The sequence below is a fragment of the Lycorma delicatula genome, chromosome 2 (genome assembly GCF_047948215.1).
Source record: "Lycorma delicatula isolate Av1 chromosome 2, ASM4794821v1, whole genome shotgun sequence".
NCBI lineage: Eukaryota > Metazoa > Arthropoda > Insecta > Hemiptera > Fulgoridae > Lycorma > Lycorma delicatula.
The window spans coordinates 163855414-163873424 of NC_134456.1; the positions used below are offsets into that span (position 1 = coordinate 163855414).

At 26.0% G+C, this 18011-nt stretch overlaps 1 protein-coding gene across 2 annotated transcripts in view; it reads left to right on the forward strand.

The window, feature by feature from the left end:
* The window catches only part of kat80 (katanin p80), a 130065-nt gene extending 124484 nt beyond the window's left edge, over positions 1 to 5581 (forward strand). For both annotated transcript variants that reach the window (XM_075358011.1, XM_075358012.1), the window contains 2 exons: positions 2607 to 2726; positions 5103 to 5581. In XM_075358011.1, coding sequence (XP_075214126.1) covers positions 2607 to 2726; positions 5103 to 5241 — 259 coding nt within the window. In that variant the 3' untranslated portion in view covers positions 5242 to 5581. The remainder of the gene's footprint in view (positions 1 to 2606; positions 2727 to 5102) is intronic.
* Positions 5582 to 18011: the final 12430 nt, after the last annotated feature.

The following is an 18011-nucleotide window of genomic DNA, read 5'->3' on the forward strand; positions in this document are numbered from 1 at the left end:
GTATATGTTTTTATTTAAATTAAAGCATTTCGATAGATTTCCTGACAAAAGTTTGATAATAAATATTTCATGAATTACTTCATTGGCTGTATTATGGTGCATTAGTTAAATAGTGTATGATCATCTAAATTTAAGAAATATATTCATGATATAATCAAGGTTACATGGATTATAGTTTTCACTAAAATAAATGCCAATATTAAAATTTTTAAAACAAATAATTTTATTTTTGTTTATTTTCTGCTCAGACACACCTTCTTAAGGTCTAAATGAATTTCTGACTATGAAAATGTCTGAGGTCAACAATACTTTCTTTTTTTGTTTAGCCTAGAACCATCATAAGGTATTACTTCAGAGGATAAATGAGGATGATGTGTATGAATATAAATGAAGTGTAGTCTTGTGCAGTCTCAGGTCGACCATTCTTGAGATGTGTGGTTAATTGAAACCCAATCACCAAAGAACACTGGTATCCACAGTCTAGTATTCAAATCCATATAAAAGTAACACCTGTACTGGGTCAACAATACTAATGTGTTGTAATTGTAGTCTTTTTTCTTTTTCCTGTTTAGTCTCCGGTAATTACCTTTCAGATAATACTTCAGAGGATGATATGTATGAGTGCAAATGTAGTATCGTCTTATACAGCCTCAGTTCGACCATTCCTGAGATGTGTGGTTAATTGAAACCCTATCACCAAAGAACACCGGTATCCACGATCTAGTATTCAAATCCGTGTAAAAATAACTGACTTTACTAGGAATTGAACGCTGGAACTCTTGACTTCCAAATCAGCTGATTTGGGAAGATGCATTCACTACTAGACCAACCCGGTGGGTTTGTAATTGTCTGTGTATGATAAACTCACCTTCAACTGCTGTTTTATACACTATGATATAATAAGCTTATCTTATAGGCTTATAATAAGATGCACGAGTAATAAGGTAGACGTGATTTTTGTCTATTGTTTCTGAGAACTTGTGGCACGTGAAACATTCTTGTGCATGAAAAATGTTAATTTTATTCTGATTAAAAAATTTTAATTTAAATTTTACGACAGAGGTGAATTGAAATGATAAAAAAGTGATTAGCATGGAATATAAATCGTGAAAATAAAGTACATAAAATATATATAGTACACACTGTTTAATCCAGTAATATAGATTTTAGAACCACTCATAACCTGTTCTTTTGACTAGTCCTCGACATTAACATGAAAATTTATGAACAATTTTGGAGGAAAAAATAACAAAGTATTAGAATATTTATTTATTGCTCATTAATTTTTAATTTTTTTAGAGTTATTCCAGTGTATTTTGTTAATATTCTATCAAGGCTTTTCAGTTGTCAGAGTATTCATGATTTTAATGTTTACAGAATCAAATTACAAAGGAAGAATTACTTTAGTTATCTGACTAAAATAGTTTTTCTTCACCAATATTCTGTATGTTAATACAAAATCTTACTGTTTCTTGTCACTGTCATTCACTGTTTGTGAAATGGGCATCTTTACTGGGGATGTTAGATTACAGTATAGATTTTTCCATGAGATTTTTTTTTAGTTTTTGATATGTGAAAAAATAAAAAAAGGTGGTCTCGGTTATAGTAGATGTTCCATGTTTAGATTAACCAGACTTTGACTTTTCATGTTCAGTTTTATTTACAGTTGTAATATTCACTTATCATTTCAATTATCCATTTCTGAATATTGCATAAATACTAATTTTCATCAGTTTCTTTAATTTTTAATTAAATATTCAACTTTTGATTGTAGATTAATCTTGTCATAAGTCTGTAGAACATTATGGTAATGTAAGCAAGTTGTTTTCAGAAAATATATTATCCTCTATCTAATAACTTTTTATGGCTAAAACTTTGCTTTTATCAATTAAATTGGATCCATTGAGTTCATCTTAAAGTACCTATTCTAATATTTTTGTTATTTTTTCCTCCAAATTTGTTAATAAATTTTCATGTAAATGCTCAGAATTGGTCAAAAGTACCAGTTATGACCAGTTCAAACATTTAGATTGCTAGATTAAATGGTCTGTATTGTGTTTAATTAGGTTTATTTTCTTTCATGGTTTATATTACATGCAGATTACTTTTTCTGATTTAAAGAAGTTAAATTCTATGTGACTTCATAAGTTGCCTCCATTTCTTTATTTCTTTTATTCACCCCTGTTATAAAATGTTATTAATAGCCTCAAAATCACAGATGCCCACGATAAAAAATTGTTGAAGATTATTCAGACTCTCCATATTCTTTCTTTCTTGGTGTAATACTGGTACTTTAAGAATCATTGATATAAGGTGATTGATTGTATTCCTTGATTGTGAGGAACCGTCTTTCTGCAGATGCCATTGACGTAATATAATATTAAAATTTATAAAAACAAAAACTGTTATTTTTCTTTATGTCTAACCAAACCTGCATTTAACAGATTTTTAAAATTATACTTCATTTGCTACTAACCATCCTGAAACAGTAGTATAGTGTCTTATTAAAAAAAGTAAAGAAGTCAGCTTTAATAACTATTTTCCTTTGTGACATTTATTGATAAAAAAAATATTATTTCAGTGTTTGTGTTTTTTACTTGTTTTAGGTATATGACAGTCGGTTGTGATGCCTTGAGATTAATATTAAGAAATTTTTCATCTGTTATTAAATCTAATATTCTCTCATCTTCACCCACTGTTGGAGTCGATATATCTCGTGAAGAAAGGTATGTATATATTTTCTTGAAAAAAGCTAACTACCTCTTTTTTATCAGTCATGTGACTGTTGCTGACCCAGGTCCTTTACTGTATGGGCACCAGTGTTATCTTTTGTTTTACAAGATTCTGTGACAAATCTCTTCATTTCATATTTTATCAAGACACCTGATTTTCAACATTTCTTTCTATTTTGATTTTTTTTCTGAAACAGGAATATTTCATTTTGTTCTATATAATGAAATGCCTTTTAAAGATATTTAAATACTATGTAGGTGGCCTCATTTTTCTTCAACTTGCCTTCTACAATTAATCTAAAATTGTTTATTATGTTACCGTGCTTTTCCTGAAACAAGTATAAGAATTTATGTTGTTTCTTTTTATCTTATTCATTTAATTTTTAAAAAAAATTCTTGTGCAGTTTTGCACAAGAAGGCCGACTTTTAATTATTTTATTTTGTCTCCTTTTGAAAAAGTATCAACAACTCATTCTAAACTAAACTTTTTACAAAAAACAAACTTTTAATCCATTAAAATAGTTACACGTCACAAAACACACTACAATAGAAAATAAAAATTTCAGTACTTGGAAAAGTTGTCATGTTTAACTAAACAATAAATTCCGTAGATAAAAAATTGTCAACGTTCTAATTTGCAGGATCATAATGAACCGTGCTTCTAACTTGCCCTGCTCAAATTTTTTCAATCTTAAATTGAGTGTAACTCAAGAATGACTCAACCAATCTTAATCAAATTTTCACATATACAACTTCTGATGTACTACTACAGCATATCAATTTGTCAGTAGTTTTGGAGATTTTCAAGCCACAAAGGTTTTATAGGCTTATGAGTAAATATCTATGTATACAATATAATATTCTTTCAGCCTCTGCAAAGCCCAGAATTAGAGAAATACTCTTACCTTTAATTTTTTACTTCATCAAAACCCTTTTGGGCTTAAGCCCATCCTCAGTGATATCTTTTTACATTTTGTAAAAATTGTTTGTTTAAAATAAAAATAAAAAATTTTTAAAAACATTTAAAATAAATTAAGAACAAATGTTTAGTTAAGAATGAAAAATCTACACACACACACACACATATATATATATATATACACACATGCATGCACACAGTTTAAGTGAATGGTATTTTTTACTCTTTATACCTCAAAAACGTAAAGAAAATCCATTTTCACCCCCATTACCATCATGCCACAATGTAATATTGTAAAAATTGTGTTTTATATTTATGACATGACCTCCAATCTTTAATTTTCTATTTATACATATAAATATAAAAGATTAATTTATTCAGAAGGGATTCATGGAGACAGTTTTCCTATCTCCTTCATGGAGACATTGAGTATAATATATTGTTTCCCCTAGAAGGGGGTTCATTAATTGCTTTACTGTATCTTTCGTAAGCTTTTTTTGACTGTAGCACATGTAAGGCATCTAAGGTACAAGCAGCACTTAACTGATTGAAATTATGTTCATTATACAGCCAATCAGTGTCAATAAGAGAGTGAATGTGTCACGTTTACCAATTCTGATTATTTTACACTGAGATTTTTGTGTTCATTATTGTAACAATTTATAAAATAAAATAAAAATTGAAGTCGGATTACTTTGATAATACTATTATTTTCTTTTGTGAAGCTTTATCTCTTAAATTTGTATAGTTTAAACATTTTTTTCCCTAAACATTGATGCTTCCTGCTTTGTTTGTAAATTACTTATACACTGCAGTGTTTATAATAATAGCTGACCATTTTATACTGAATATAATCTTTGATTATTCTTTTTATGAGTACTTGTCTGCTGCATAAGTGAATTTATTTTTCTTGAAGAATATTTAGTATAGATTAGCGTAATAATACTTCATCTAGTATCAATGATTTGTTTGTAAAATAATCATGTAAGCTAGAAAATATCCTCTGTCAGGGATAAGGATTATTGTACAGACAGGTGGTTTTTATTTTGTCATTCTATTTCTTGAACTTTATGTATATGGTAATAGAAATTTTTATGTGAATAATACCAATAATACGAATAATACCATGATGAGAATTTGAATTTTAAAACTTCTGAATAAAAAGTTAATATTTTATTATTTAATTTTGTTATAAGTTATTCTGTAAATGTTATTTAGAGAATGTTTCTCTATATCTGGGATGGATTCTTTTCCATTAAGGCGTTACTGATCTTCTCTTTATTGATCTATTTCAGTTACCGCTTTATTTTTTTATTCTTAAATTATAAATTTCCTGTTGTAAGTAATAGTAAAAAAAAAAATGTTATTTAATTTTGTCTTTATATTAATTTCAAATTAATGATATTTTTCTTGTATTTTTTTTCATTTTTGTTATCTTTTTTTGTGTTAAGGTACAACAAATGCGTTAAATGCTATAACAGTTTGGTTTCAATTCGAGCATTCCTTTTGAAAAGACAAACTGTCCCTGGTAAATTGGGACATACATTCCGAGAATTGCACATCACTCTACAGAATCTTGATTCTAACTGATATGAGGAGATAATCAGTGCTCAAAATAAAACCAAAAATATAAGTTTTAATAATAATTGGAAATTCGGCTTATTATTATCACTGACAGCACTTATAGTTGTTTTAAGTTATGTGATATATAAAGTGTAAATATCAATACTGTAGCAGTAATTAGAAAGATTGCAACAATTTATGTTTGCACAATATAAACGAGTGTCTTTCACAGAGTTGTAATGTGTATTTTATAAAAAAAATTATTTGAAGTCAAATGTTTTTTAAAATCATAAACTCTCTTGTCAAAATAAATGTCTTACGTCTTTTTATACTTTTCTTTTTAGAAATATTCTTGTAAAAATATTATCCAGTTTGTAGAATGGTAATTGTAATACATAATCTAATATTTGTAAAATTACGATTTGTTTTTCACTGTTCTTTTCATATATAATATAAAATTTTATTTTATGTCATTAATTTATTTATTTTATTGTATTGATTACACAATTTAGATTTATATAATTTTATGATCAAGAATGTTTATTGGAATAAATAATTTTGTTAAAACAAAATTATTATTGGTTGAAACAAAAAAAAAATTTGGCAGTTGATAAAATAGTGAATGAATTAGTATATATCACCTGTAATTTTAATTCTGTAATGAATTAATTGAAGCTTTATTACTGAAGGTTCTAGTTTTTTAACCCACTACAATAATAACATTCTACTTTTAATAATGATATCATGAAAATAAAAAGTATTATAATAATGAGTGGAATAATTTATTGTCATTAAAAAATTAGTATTTGTAATGATTACCACTGTTGACATTATCAATTCTTTGAAAGATTATGTTCTTAGTCATCACTAAATATGTTAAATATATAAAAATGTTTATCAATTAACAGTATTATTTCAAATTCAATCTTGTTAAATTAAAAGAAAATAAATTAACAAAGTGGAACAGTGTTATTTTAAAATTTTAAATTGTGCATCAGATTTAAATCAGATGATTATTGTGAAGCAATATATATTTTACTGGTGCTTATTTTGAACATTATACATGTGGTATACACTGTTACGTATGATTTATGTTTATAATTTTCTAAATTTATAAAACATTTTTTTATTTCATCTACAGATAAATTTTGGCTTGTCAGTTAATGCTGTTAATTATTATATTGAGCTTCAAATTTTCATTTGTTTTATTATAAGGTGCAGCTTTGATTAATATTTTTTAATGTTTTGATATCTTGAAAGTTATATGTTCTCCATTTTGCCCTGTATTAATTTTTTTGTATTTTTTATTACAGTTTATGCTAGTTTAATTAGCAATATTTTATTATTCTACATAATTTAAATTTTGCTTAAAGGTGTTTGTTCTGTAGGATTTTTTTACATACTATGAAATAAAGTAAATTACAAGTAAAGGTACTATAAAATAAATATATAATTAACTTAATTAAAAATTCTGTTAAAATTGATAGTCTTAATTGTTAAAATTAAGTCTTATAATGAGTTAAAATCGTATATTTTTTATTTATTTTAATTTATTTAAAATCATGTAGTTAATATTGTAGGCTGAACTAAGAAAAGGGTAATTTAATTTGAAAAAAATTTTCTATTTTCAATTAGTTTTCCCCTTGATTAGCCTCCGGGAATCACTGTTAGGTATTACATCAGTGGATGAATGAGGATGATATGTATGAGTGTAAATGAAGTGTAGTCTTTTACAGTTTCTGGTCAGGTCGATCATTTCTGAGATTTGTGATTAATTGAAACCCAACCACCAAAGAACATCGGTATCCATGATCTGGTATTCAAATCTGTATAAAGGTAACTTGCCTTTACTAGGCTTTGAACATTGGAACTCTCGATTTTGAAATCAGATGATTTGCAAAGACGTTTTTACCACTAGACCAACCTGGTTGGTTTATATTCAATTATTATTATTATTTATCTGTCAAATTATTATTATTTTCCATCAATTATTATTAAATTAAAAATTTTTATTATAATTATGTTACTTATGCTATTTTCTTTTTTGAGCACTGAAACAATCTGTACTATTATAATAATGAAAGACTGAAAAAAAATATTCTTTTTGTATAGATTTTTAAAAGTTATTTTATTCTTGTTATACAGAATTTGATGAAATTATTAAATAAACCTTTTTCATTGATAGTTGCTATCGATTTAAAAAATGTGTATTTTTTGATTCTATTAAAACTTTTATTTGTAAATATCTTTTCTAATTGTGTTTTTTTTTTTGTTTATATATATAATTTATTCATTATTATGTCAATTATTATTATTATTATTAGTACTACTCTTAAGTAAAGTTTGTTTTAATTTTTTTTTTGTTTATGCATGTATAATGTTATTACATTTATTTGCTGTTTGTAAAAAACCTGTTCATTATAATTAAACTTTTTTCCAAGTGACAGATTTTAATTGTAAATTACTTTATTAATATTAATATCTTTTCTAACTCTTGTTTCATGATATGTTTATTAAATTATTATTTTGCTATCATGTAGTTGCCTCTTTTTTGTACAGGTGAACTAACTGAAATATTGTGATAGAAAAAACTAATTTTTATTTATTATTAAAATAGTAATCTCTTAATTTACACTAATTACACTTTTATTTTATTTTCTTGTGGTCTTTTTTTTTACTAGTCTTTTAGTTAACTAAAGGTTTTGCCATAACATAGTTATATTATTTTTTAATAGATTAAATATATTAATAAATACAAAATTAATAATACAATTAATTTTATGCTTTTAAGCATCATTTAATATGCCTATGTTTAAAATATTGAAACATTAAAAATTATCTCTTAAAAGAGTTAAGTTTATTTTTATTCTTGAAGCATATTTCTTATGTTATATACTTATTTTTAATTTTTATTCTGTGTGTAGTATTCAGACCATTTTTGTTTTATTCTCACTCGCTGTTCAGTGATATCTGGAAAGTAAGGCCTGATAAAAACAAATCTATCAATAACATATTTTATTTTATTGCAATGTAATTTTTTATTGGTTTTTTTTTCGTTCACATGATAATTTAAGCTCCATTCATTAAAAAGAATAACCTTTTTGTTATCTTCACAAAGAAATTTCTTTAGCTACCTCTCAAAAACTTGTTTTTAAAATTCTTTAGACAAGAAGGTTATAAAAAAGAAACTTATTCTGAACAAAGTTTCATGCAGTAGTAAAATGTTCAATGTTTGAATTTTTCAGTTATTAAACATAAAACAAGATACAAAATGACCTAGCCAGTAAAATAACCACTACATGGTTATTAATTTGTTTATCGTTTTTTGTTCATTTTCAACTGAATTACATGACATTATTTTATCAAAGTTTTTCAGGTTTTTAAAAATATTTTTCTAAAATTATTAAAAAATTGTACTCAGTTCAGCTATTGTGAAGTGTTTTTTTTTTAAAGATGCATTGTATTAACTCAAAAGTGGATATTGGTTGATGTGAAACTAGTTTTTAGAATATGATTGTACAGAGAGCTTACTTTTGTTAGCCTAATATGGTTAAGTTTTTACAGTCAGACCTTACTTTCATACTAAAATTACTTGTTCACAACTTTAAATCCATTTAACTTAATTAAATTGTATTATTGTTATTATTATTAAAAAGTTCCTATTATTAAAAAAAAAAAAATGGTAATTGTTTTGATATACATTTTGAATCAATTTATTATTGAATAATATGAATTTTACATGATTTATTCAAACAATCATGTAAAAAATATATACAGGTAAAATATATATATATATATATATATATATATATGTAATGTATAGTTCATCTTTGGGTTATGTTTATATTTAATTAAAAATTAATATTGTTTTTATTTTTGTTTAATTTTTATAATGTATATAAAATGGATGTATACTTGTGAGAGTGTGTGAGAAAATGATTTCTTGTTAATGTGTAATTCAATTAAAATTCTATATATGATTATATGATTGTGTTTTGTTATTTTATATTATAACTATTAATGACTGATTTAGATTTTTACTAATTTATCTTAATTTTAGTGTGTTTATTAAAAATTAATTTTAGAATTAAATAACATTGAGGTTTAGTTAATTTTCTTTTAATTTAGTGTAACTGTACTATTTGTTTGTCTATTATTTATATGTATTTCAGTTTATTTTTGGGTTTTATGTTATTATTTGAGAGTAACTATATATAATTATTTAGATGTAGATTAAGCATTATTGAAAAATGTTAAAGTGAAGATGAATAGGGGAGACAAAATTTCAGAAACTTATTGATTTTTAATACTTGTTTTGTTCTTAGAACAGAATGCACCTTAGTCATTTTCACTGTTGGATGTTTGTCAGGAATTAACAATACTTTCAAGAGTTGACATAATAATGTTTTATAACATTGTTGTTTGGTGTTGCTAGCAAAGACAAAAGAAACCAGAATTTGTCATAGAGTGAACAAAATAGAGCAGAATAATTAAAAATAACCTGTCCAATCAATTAAATAAAGTAATTTTTTTATTTTGGTATGTTAGTTAGTTTTCACAAACATGATTAAGTACTCTCCATTTACTGTTCTATTGTTACGTCAGAAATTGTTATATATTTATATAAAATATGCTTGGCCTGCTCGTTATGAATCTCTTACTAATCAGGATAGATTACTACAAAATACCGTTTAGAAATCAGTATAATGAACCCATGTATGAACATACGAATTTTATAATAAATTTTAACATAAAAAATTACTTGGAGCTCTATCTTAAGGAGTTATATTAATCTTGGTAGATTAATCTTTTATTGTTTCATGCTTCAGTTCTTGGATGGTGCATTTTGTGATGTATGTTTATGACTAATAAGAAAAAGCAGGATATAATAATTTGTAAGTTAACTGTTTTTCTATGTTTCTTTTTGTTTATTATTTCTTTTTATTTACCCTGATTCTATATCCTGTATTTATAATTTGTTTATATTTTAATTGTTTACATTAATATACATTAATTTATATTTTGTTTAATTGATTAAAACTTTGATAATTATATGTTTACTAAGTTACTCTAACCTTGTCTGGCTGACTGAATTCTGTTTGTGTGGTATTGTACCTATTTGAAAGCTGAGAGCTGTATATTTCATGCATGTACAAAATGCTTAATAATTTTAATAATGCAAAATTTTTATGTTGAAAGTTTTATATTCACATTGTTTTATAAACATAATAAAAAGCATCTGATGTAATAAATAATATTTTGTGATAGCAAAACACCTGTAATTTATATTATATCATTCATTTCTGTATATTGTTCTACATAATATCAGGGTGTAAATAAAAGTGGGTGGACTTAACTAGTTTACATGACTCATTGTTAAAATTTTCTTAACATAAAAATTATTTATGGAATTAGTATTTCTACCAGAGTTTATGTAGAAACTAGGATTATGATTTTTTTTTAAAATAATTTTAATGTAAGCTTTGAGTTTAATTAAGTATATAGAGTAATTTTCATGAAGAGAAAGTAATAAAAATGTATACATTAACAGGGGTCATAAAATATTGCTACACTCATAACTTAGTAAATGCAGAAGAGTTATTAATAGCAGTTGCAGAAGCTAAAAATAGGCTGATGTCGAGCAGTATTTTTGCTCCTCACAGAGAATACACGCCTTAGTTTTTCATTTCTACTTTTCAAAATAATCAGTGCTTTTGTTAAGTCTAAAATATCCTTGTAATTTGCCATCGGTTCATTTACAACTACTTGACAGATTCTTTCAGTTTGCATCACTTATAGAACACTTATCACCCAACAATTTATTCAACCTTTTGGACCAATGTAAGTTTGGTCTGTATGGTAAATGACTGAAAACATCTCACCTGAGTTTTCATTATAAGAAATTCTAGTTTTAGATTGTTACTTGTTGTTGTACAGCAACAATCATTTGTCCAGCCGTCTTGCCTCTGATTTTTAAGTGTGTAGCATAACTTGTGGAATATTTCACAGTAGGCTGTGCAGTAATTACTGTTTCTTGTTGCGAGAAATTAATGAACACCAATTTGAACTAACCAATCAAGTGTCTGGTATCTTGTCTCTAATGCTTGATAACCATATTTCAACAGTAACAGAAAAAAATTATCACCTTGTAAATAGGGTATAAAAAATTTTTTAACTGGAGACATAATTTGTTTTTGTTTTTAATCTTCTGTTAAATATTCTTATTACTCGTTGCACCAAAATTTTGTTGTGAAAACAATAAATAGTTTTATCAAAAAGTGTTCTGGAAATGTGCAGAATAAAATCATTTTTGAAGCTGAGATAATGATTCAATGATAGCTTTCATTTCATCAACACTGCTTCTTTAAGCCAGTGGTAAGTGTAAAGGATGCGCATTTATTTCATCCTAATAAAGATCTCTTAAAAAAGATCTCTTATTATTTTATTACATTTCTTTCATTCATTGCATTGTGACTGTGTACAGCAATTGGTTGTCTATGAATTTCAGCTGGTATAAAATTACTGCAGATGTATTACTGTCCAAAATATTTTAAAGTTTATTTCAATGTTTGTTGACTCATAAACTTTATAAATCTTGAGTAAATGACCATAGAGGTGCATGGTATGTAGTAAAAACATAATTCACTGATACTGTTGATATTGATTGGTTCTTGCATGTGACTTTGTCAACTGCTGAAAGAGAAATTGCTGAACAGTCATTACTTTCAACATGGCTGTCATATAACTTAAGTAGTCTCTGTATAAAAATATCACTTCATGTATAATTTGATTTTTTTTCTGTTTAACATTGTGATCATAGTTATCTACCCAACCAAAAAAAAATCAGTTTGGTTCAGGAAGTTTTGAAGTTTTTTTGTAAAATAAGGTTTTTAATATTTGATTGTATTACTGTGTGTTATTATTTAATTTTGTTTTTCAAAGGTATTAGTATTATTTACTCAATTTTATATTAAGTTTTGTGTCTAACTTTGGAATTTATGAAGTAGTTTTGCTATTGATTTGAATTTTATGTATAATGTTTGGCATTTTATATAATGTTAATTGATAAGTAATATGTATTGAGAAAACCATCTTCTCGATTATGTGATGGATTAATATTATGGTTTGGTAATTGTTTCATTAATTTAATGCTTGTTTTATATATATATATATATATATATTTTTGTTTTCTTTCTTAACATTGGGCTTTTGTTGCTTAAAATTTTTTCTCTATTTCTGTTAGCAGCTCCCTATATATTAATCCTTACAGATATGTAGTACAAATAAATTTGCATTAACAATTAACATCAGGTTTAATTTTCAAATTTTTATTCCATGTTATTGCTTTATTATACTGCAGTGTTATAGAATAAATGTTGTACCTTTATGAAAGTTATAATGAAAATAGGTTTTTATTTAAAAAAAAAAAAAAAAAGTTGTGTGAATAGTTTACTTTGTTTTTTGTGTCTGACAAGAAAGCACTTATCACTTTAATTAAGATTTATTAATGCCGATTAAGACTTATTGATGTAGTTTTGAACTAAAATAGTGTTCCACATTGCTAAGATAGAAGTAAAAGTGATCTAAATTCATCCTAATTTGTGAAACAGTGAAGGTAGACCTGAATTAAATTCTACTCTAGTAATAAATGTAGAAAAGTAAATTTAAAGGCTAGAAAAGTGTAGTTGGCCTACTTAAAACTAAAAATTAAAAGTACTATTCTAAGTTTCATATTTCAGTCGATAATAAGATTGGGCCATATTTTTTCTATTTATTGTATTAGAAAGTGAATTAAGGATCAATAAATATTTCTAAATATCTGGTTTATTTGTAATGTATCATTTAATATTTGTTATAAATCAAAGGGAAAATTTGATTCCATTTGAAGGAATTAATGGAGTAAAGTAATGAAAGATAATAAAGAATGCAATTTTTTTATTAGAGCAATTGTTTTTTTTTAAATTCTAACGTGGACTATTTTTAGATGAATCGTATATCAGATAAAAATGAAATGATGAACAATTTTTCTGGAAGAATCAGTACATGGGTGATACTTAATTTTGAGCCATTAAATTCTCTTAAATTGAAACTAAAATTTAAATCTATTCTTAATTATTATTTATCAAATTATTTAATCTGATGACTTCTTTGTATATCAACTAATAGATTTCTTTTAAAAAGGTGGATTATAAATTTCTTATTGGAAAAAGAGTTCTGTATTGTTGGGAATTTGAAAAATTGATGGGTGTACTACACTAAAAAAATTAATTCCAAAAACAAAATTATAATTATATGGTTTATTTCTGAAACTAAAAAAAATAAGAACAAGAACAAAAACATTGTATACAGAAAATTTGTATCATTATATCCCAGTATGCATATCAGAGAAATTATCCCATTATCTTTTTTGATTCTTCTGTGATTACTATCTATGGTAAAAAAACTACTCTCCAATGACTTGAGAAAAGGTTAATGAATAAAAAATTTATTGTAATTTATTAACATGTTGACTGCCATGTGACCCCAAATTTGGGTCACTAGTTTTTATCCTCTACCTGCCGTGAAATGTTTAACCCTTCCAATCAGGCCAGGGTATTTTTTTCTTTGATTTTAGTCTTATTTATTTGTTTTTGTATACTAATATTAACCAGTTTACATATTATTTAGTAAATTTTAATATTTTTTGAGCATAAAGGTGTGACACACATTTGGTGTTCATATGGCCTTATGAAAAGTCTCATTTGTTGAAGCCATGTGAGTCACAGCAGCATTATCATATGAAATGGATTATATTCTACTTTAGTGAATAAAATAATCTAGTAATAAATTTAAATTATTAGTTTATGTAAATTACAAGCAAATTTTAATTTACAAGAATACAAGTTCCATACATAAAAACCAATTAGATAAGTAATGAAAGAAGTATGTTCCATCCCAGTGAAAAAACAAACGTAAAACACGCTAGATTCTAGTAACAAGTACAAAAAATTGTAAAGATTTAAGTAGGCCTACCTTACATAAAAAAATTAAAAAAGTTATGTTATTATTGATATATGATTGCATTAATTAAATTTTATATTTTGATACACAATTACTAAAAAAAAAATGTTTTTGCACATTCTTTCGTTGCAGATGTTATACTTTTTTTTGACTTAAGTATTGCTTGAGCACGACTGAATTTCTTAACAATTGTTTTGTAAGAACTTTTGCACAGTTTCCGAGTTGTTTTCGTCAATGTATGGGGTACTGCTCCTAATTCAGTGTCTGAATTTGCTTTTTGTTCTTCCAACCAGTTGTCCATCCAGCTATTAACTATAGCTTCTTTGAAATCAGTAATTGTAATTTATTTTATTTGTGGATGTTTTATAAACAAATTAAGCATTGACCTCAGCTGCATTCAGTATTATTTCAAATACTATTTTCCAAAACCACTTCACATTTTTCGTAGACAACCGGAGTGATATGCACTCATTTGGTTTGAGAGTTCAATGATTTCTTTTCCTTGGTTGTAGTGATAAATAGCTTCTGGTTTTGTGATTTCTTTACCCTTCCTACTTTCAGTTGTCCAATTATCAACATGCTTAGTAGTGAGCAGCAGTACATCCACCTTGTTTTTCCTTAATCTTTTATTAACTACAGTAAAAGGGTTAAATTTTCTGTTCTTTTTAAGGGTTACAATTAGTGAAGTGAATAAACTATACCTTTTACTTTAAAGTAAATACTGGTCAAGTAAAGTAAACCCTTGAGACTAAGTGAATAACCTTTTACTTATATTTATAAGTAAACACTTGTAACATTTGAAGTTGTCAAAGTATTTGCCAGTAGTTTTCTCATTTTGCTTTTACTTATCCAGTATTCTCTTTATTTATCAAGTAAACACTTATATGATTCATATCCTGTACATCATCATGTTCAAACACGTTTGTCAATACATCAAACGAATCTTTTGTTTTAATCTTTTCCCATCACAATGATCCGCGGTTGATTGGTATCCGCGAAAATATGTTGGTATCTGATTGCCTCAAAAATTACGATAATTTAATTGCAGAATTATTTTGTGCATTTCTACCGCGTTTTTTATTAGCAAAATTTTTTTTTTGCTTTCTGTTCAAGGGCCTCATGTATGAAGACACATCTTCAGACCTAGTAGCTTCCTTACCAGAATAGATGTATGAAATCATATAACACTCTCTCACATACAGTTTATAGACTTTTAATTCCGTATGAGTTGTGCTTTATTTTTTAAATATTGTCTGAACATCACTCTATCTCTAAAGGGATTGATGCTTTCATCAATGCACATTAGGGCGACAATTTAAAAATTTTCAGCTACCATGTTTACTAACCCATATATGTTACAAAGATGATCACCTAGTTTCATCTTGTTGGCGTATTGGAAATGTGCCAATAGCAACTCAAACTGGTTTCTGGACGTGTACATTGGAAGCAGTGACTGGTATTTACCAACCATAGCTCCAGTAACGAGCTGTAGACGGCTTTATATTTAATCCCATGTGCATGACCATACCCAGGAAGCATTTAAATTAAGGTGGATTTGGTTAACCTTTTTGTTATTCTAGCATAAGGAGAAATGTGCATTGTATTTTTATGTTGGTTGTGATAATGATTCATTTCAACTACTGAGTGACTAATAATTCATTTGTCATAAAAAGCTCTAAGAAATCTACTGGTTAACAATCTTTAATGCTTTTAGGTGTCAGGATTGATATATAATTGACATATAACTGTTCATCCAACTCGTCCACTGAACCCCATGTGTATTTTTCTTCTGCAACAGGTTCTCCTCCATCTGTAACAGTTGGCTCATCTTGCATTGTAATATTATCCTCAGCATTTCTTTCATACCTAACACAATTTAATTTCTCCAAATTCTTAATTTGAATTAGTACTACTAATTACAGGTACATGGGGAGAATCTGCATTGCTGTCATGGTATCCAAGTAGCTCTCTCTTTTCATTGCTGCTATTTATTTTTTTGGTAATTCTACATCTGAAAGTTTTTGTCATTGTTAAAAAAGGGATGAATCCAAATTATCTTTTTGAGGTTATGATTAGGTTTGGTTTTATAAAAGTTTTGATTTGAGCTTATGATAAATTGGGTTTTTTTTTTAAAAATAAATTTATAAAATCAATTTTTAGGGATTAAAATATTACAAACTGTGAATACGGGTTATTATAAATAATAGAAAGACTGAAAATCCAAACAAGTAACACGCACATAAATATTCACTGCAGACTCTTGTTTATGAATCAAGTTACAGAAACCACTGCATTAACCGATTATATGATTTCTAAACGCTTTATTATCATTTCTATTTATTATTAAATAAATAATGTTATTATTGTATAATAATAAAAAAAATTTGTTGTATGATTAGTTACAAAAAACTTATTAATGTTCAAGAACAAATTTATTGACAAAAAATGTCAATTCAATAATTGCCTAGACACACTCACAGACACATTCTCCGAGGCCACAGCTTTTGGTTTGTAGATTAAAAAGCATCGTAGAGTGAACCAGTGCTGAGTCCAGAAATGAGTTGTGTATTGTGATTCACTTTTGGTACATGCAGCCTTGTTATAAATACAACTGACCCAAAATTTAGTCAACGTTGCTTACAAACTGACCTAATTAAATGTTTTTAAAATATGTTGTGGCAGTCAACGTGTTAAATAAATTATGTTGAATTTATTATGATTAAGATGTAATAAGTTGTTGGACTATTATTGCTATACTGTAACGACAAATATTTATGCAACTGCCTTATAACATTTCCGTCCTGTGTATTCATATAACCTATGTTAATGAGTGTGTTTGAGTTTGCTTATTTTATTGTAGTGCTGTAATTATAATGTTTTTCTGTACTGATATGCAGTAATTTTTTTTTCATATGAAGTTAATAAATGATAACACCTCATAAAATATATAAATATTGAAGTAAATAATTCAGGTAAGTAACTATAGTGTATCATATCTCTGTGCCTTTTTGTATATCATTATAATCTATACTATAATAAAATAATAATAATAATATATATATCTTGCAATTTTGTATAATAACTAAAATCATGGAACAAAAATATATTTTTTATTATATAATTAAAAAAATAACTGTAACAATAATTTTCAATAATAATAACTTGTGTAACTTGATGTAATATTATATCTGTAATCTTAAGATTAGATGAAGCTGTTGTAATTTATATAATGTAAGCTGATGTAAATATTTTAATTAATTAAGAATCGTCAAGTTATACCGAATTAATGCTACCCTGTAATAATTAATTTACTAAACATTATTATTTTTTTTTTTTATGTAATTTTAATTATGCATGTTTTAAACTTTGAAATTAATTCATTTGTGTCCATATGTCTACTTAAGGTAATTGTAATTTTTTTTAAATTTATTTTGATTTCAGAGTGATTATTTTTCTCAGAATTAAGGTCATTTTATTTGTTTTAACGTGGTTTTATTTAATAAACTTGTAAATTTGTAAGAAAGGTATCATTTGTTAATTTAGTTCTGGGAAATTTCTCTAGTTTATTTTATCGATTTTCAAAAGATTGGATTTTTTCAATTACAATTATTTATGGAAATTTTTTTAAAAGAGTATTTTTAAAAACAATATGCAGATGTTTGAAAACTGTGTAAATACAGTAATTTAGATTTGCTTCTATGTTACAGTTACAGGTTACAAAAGCTGCTTAGTATTGATGCATCAAATAGAGGAGTGTTTGATATATATGCATCAAATGTGTGTTATTAATCTGTTTA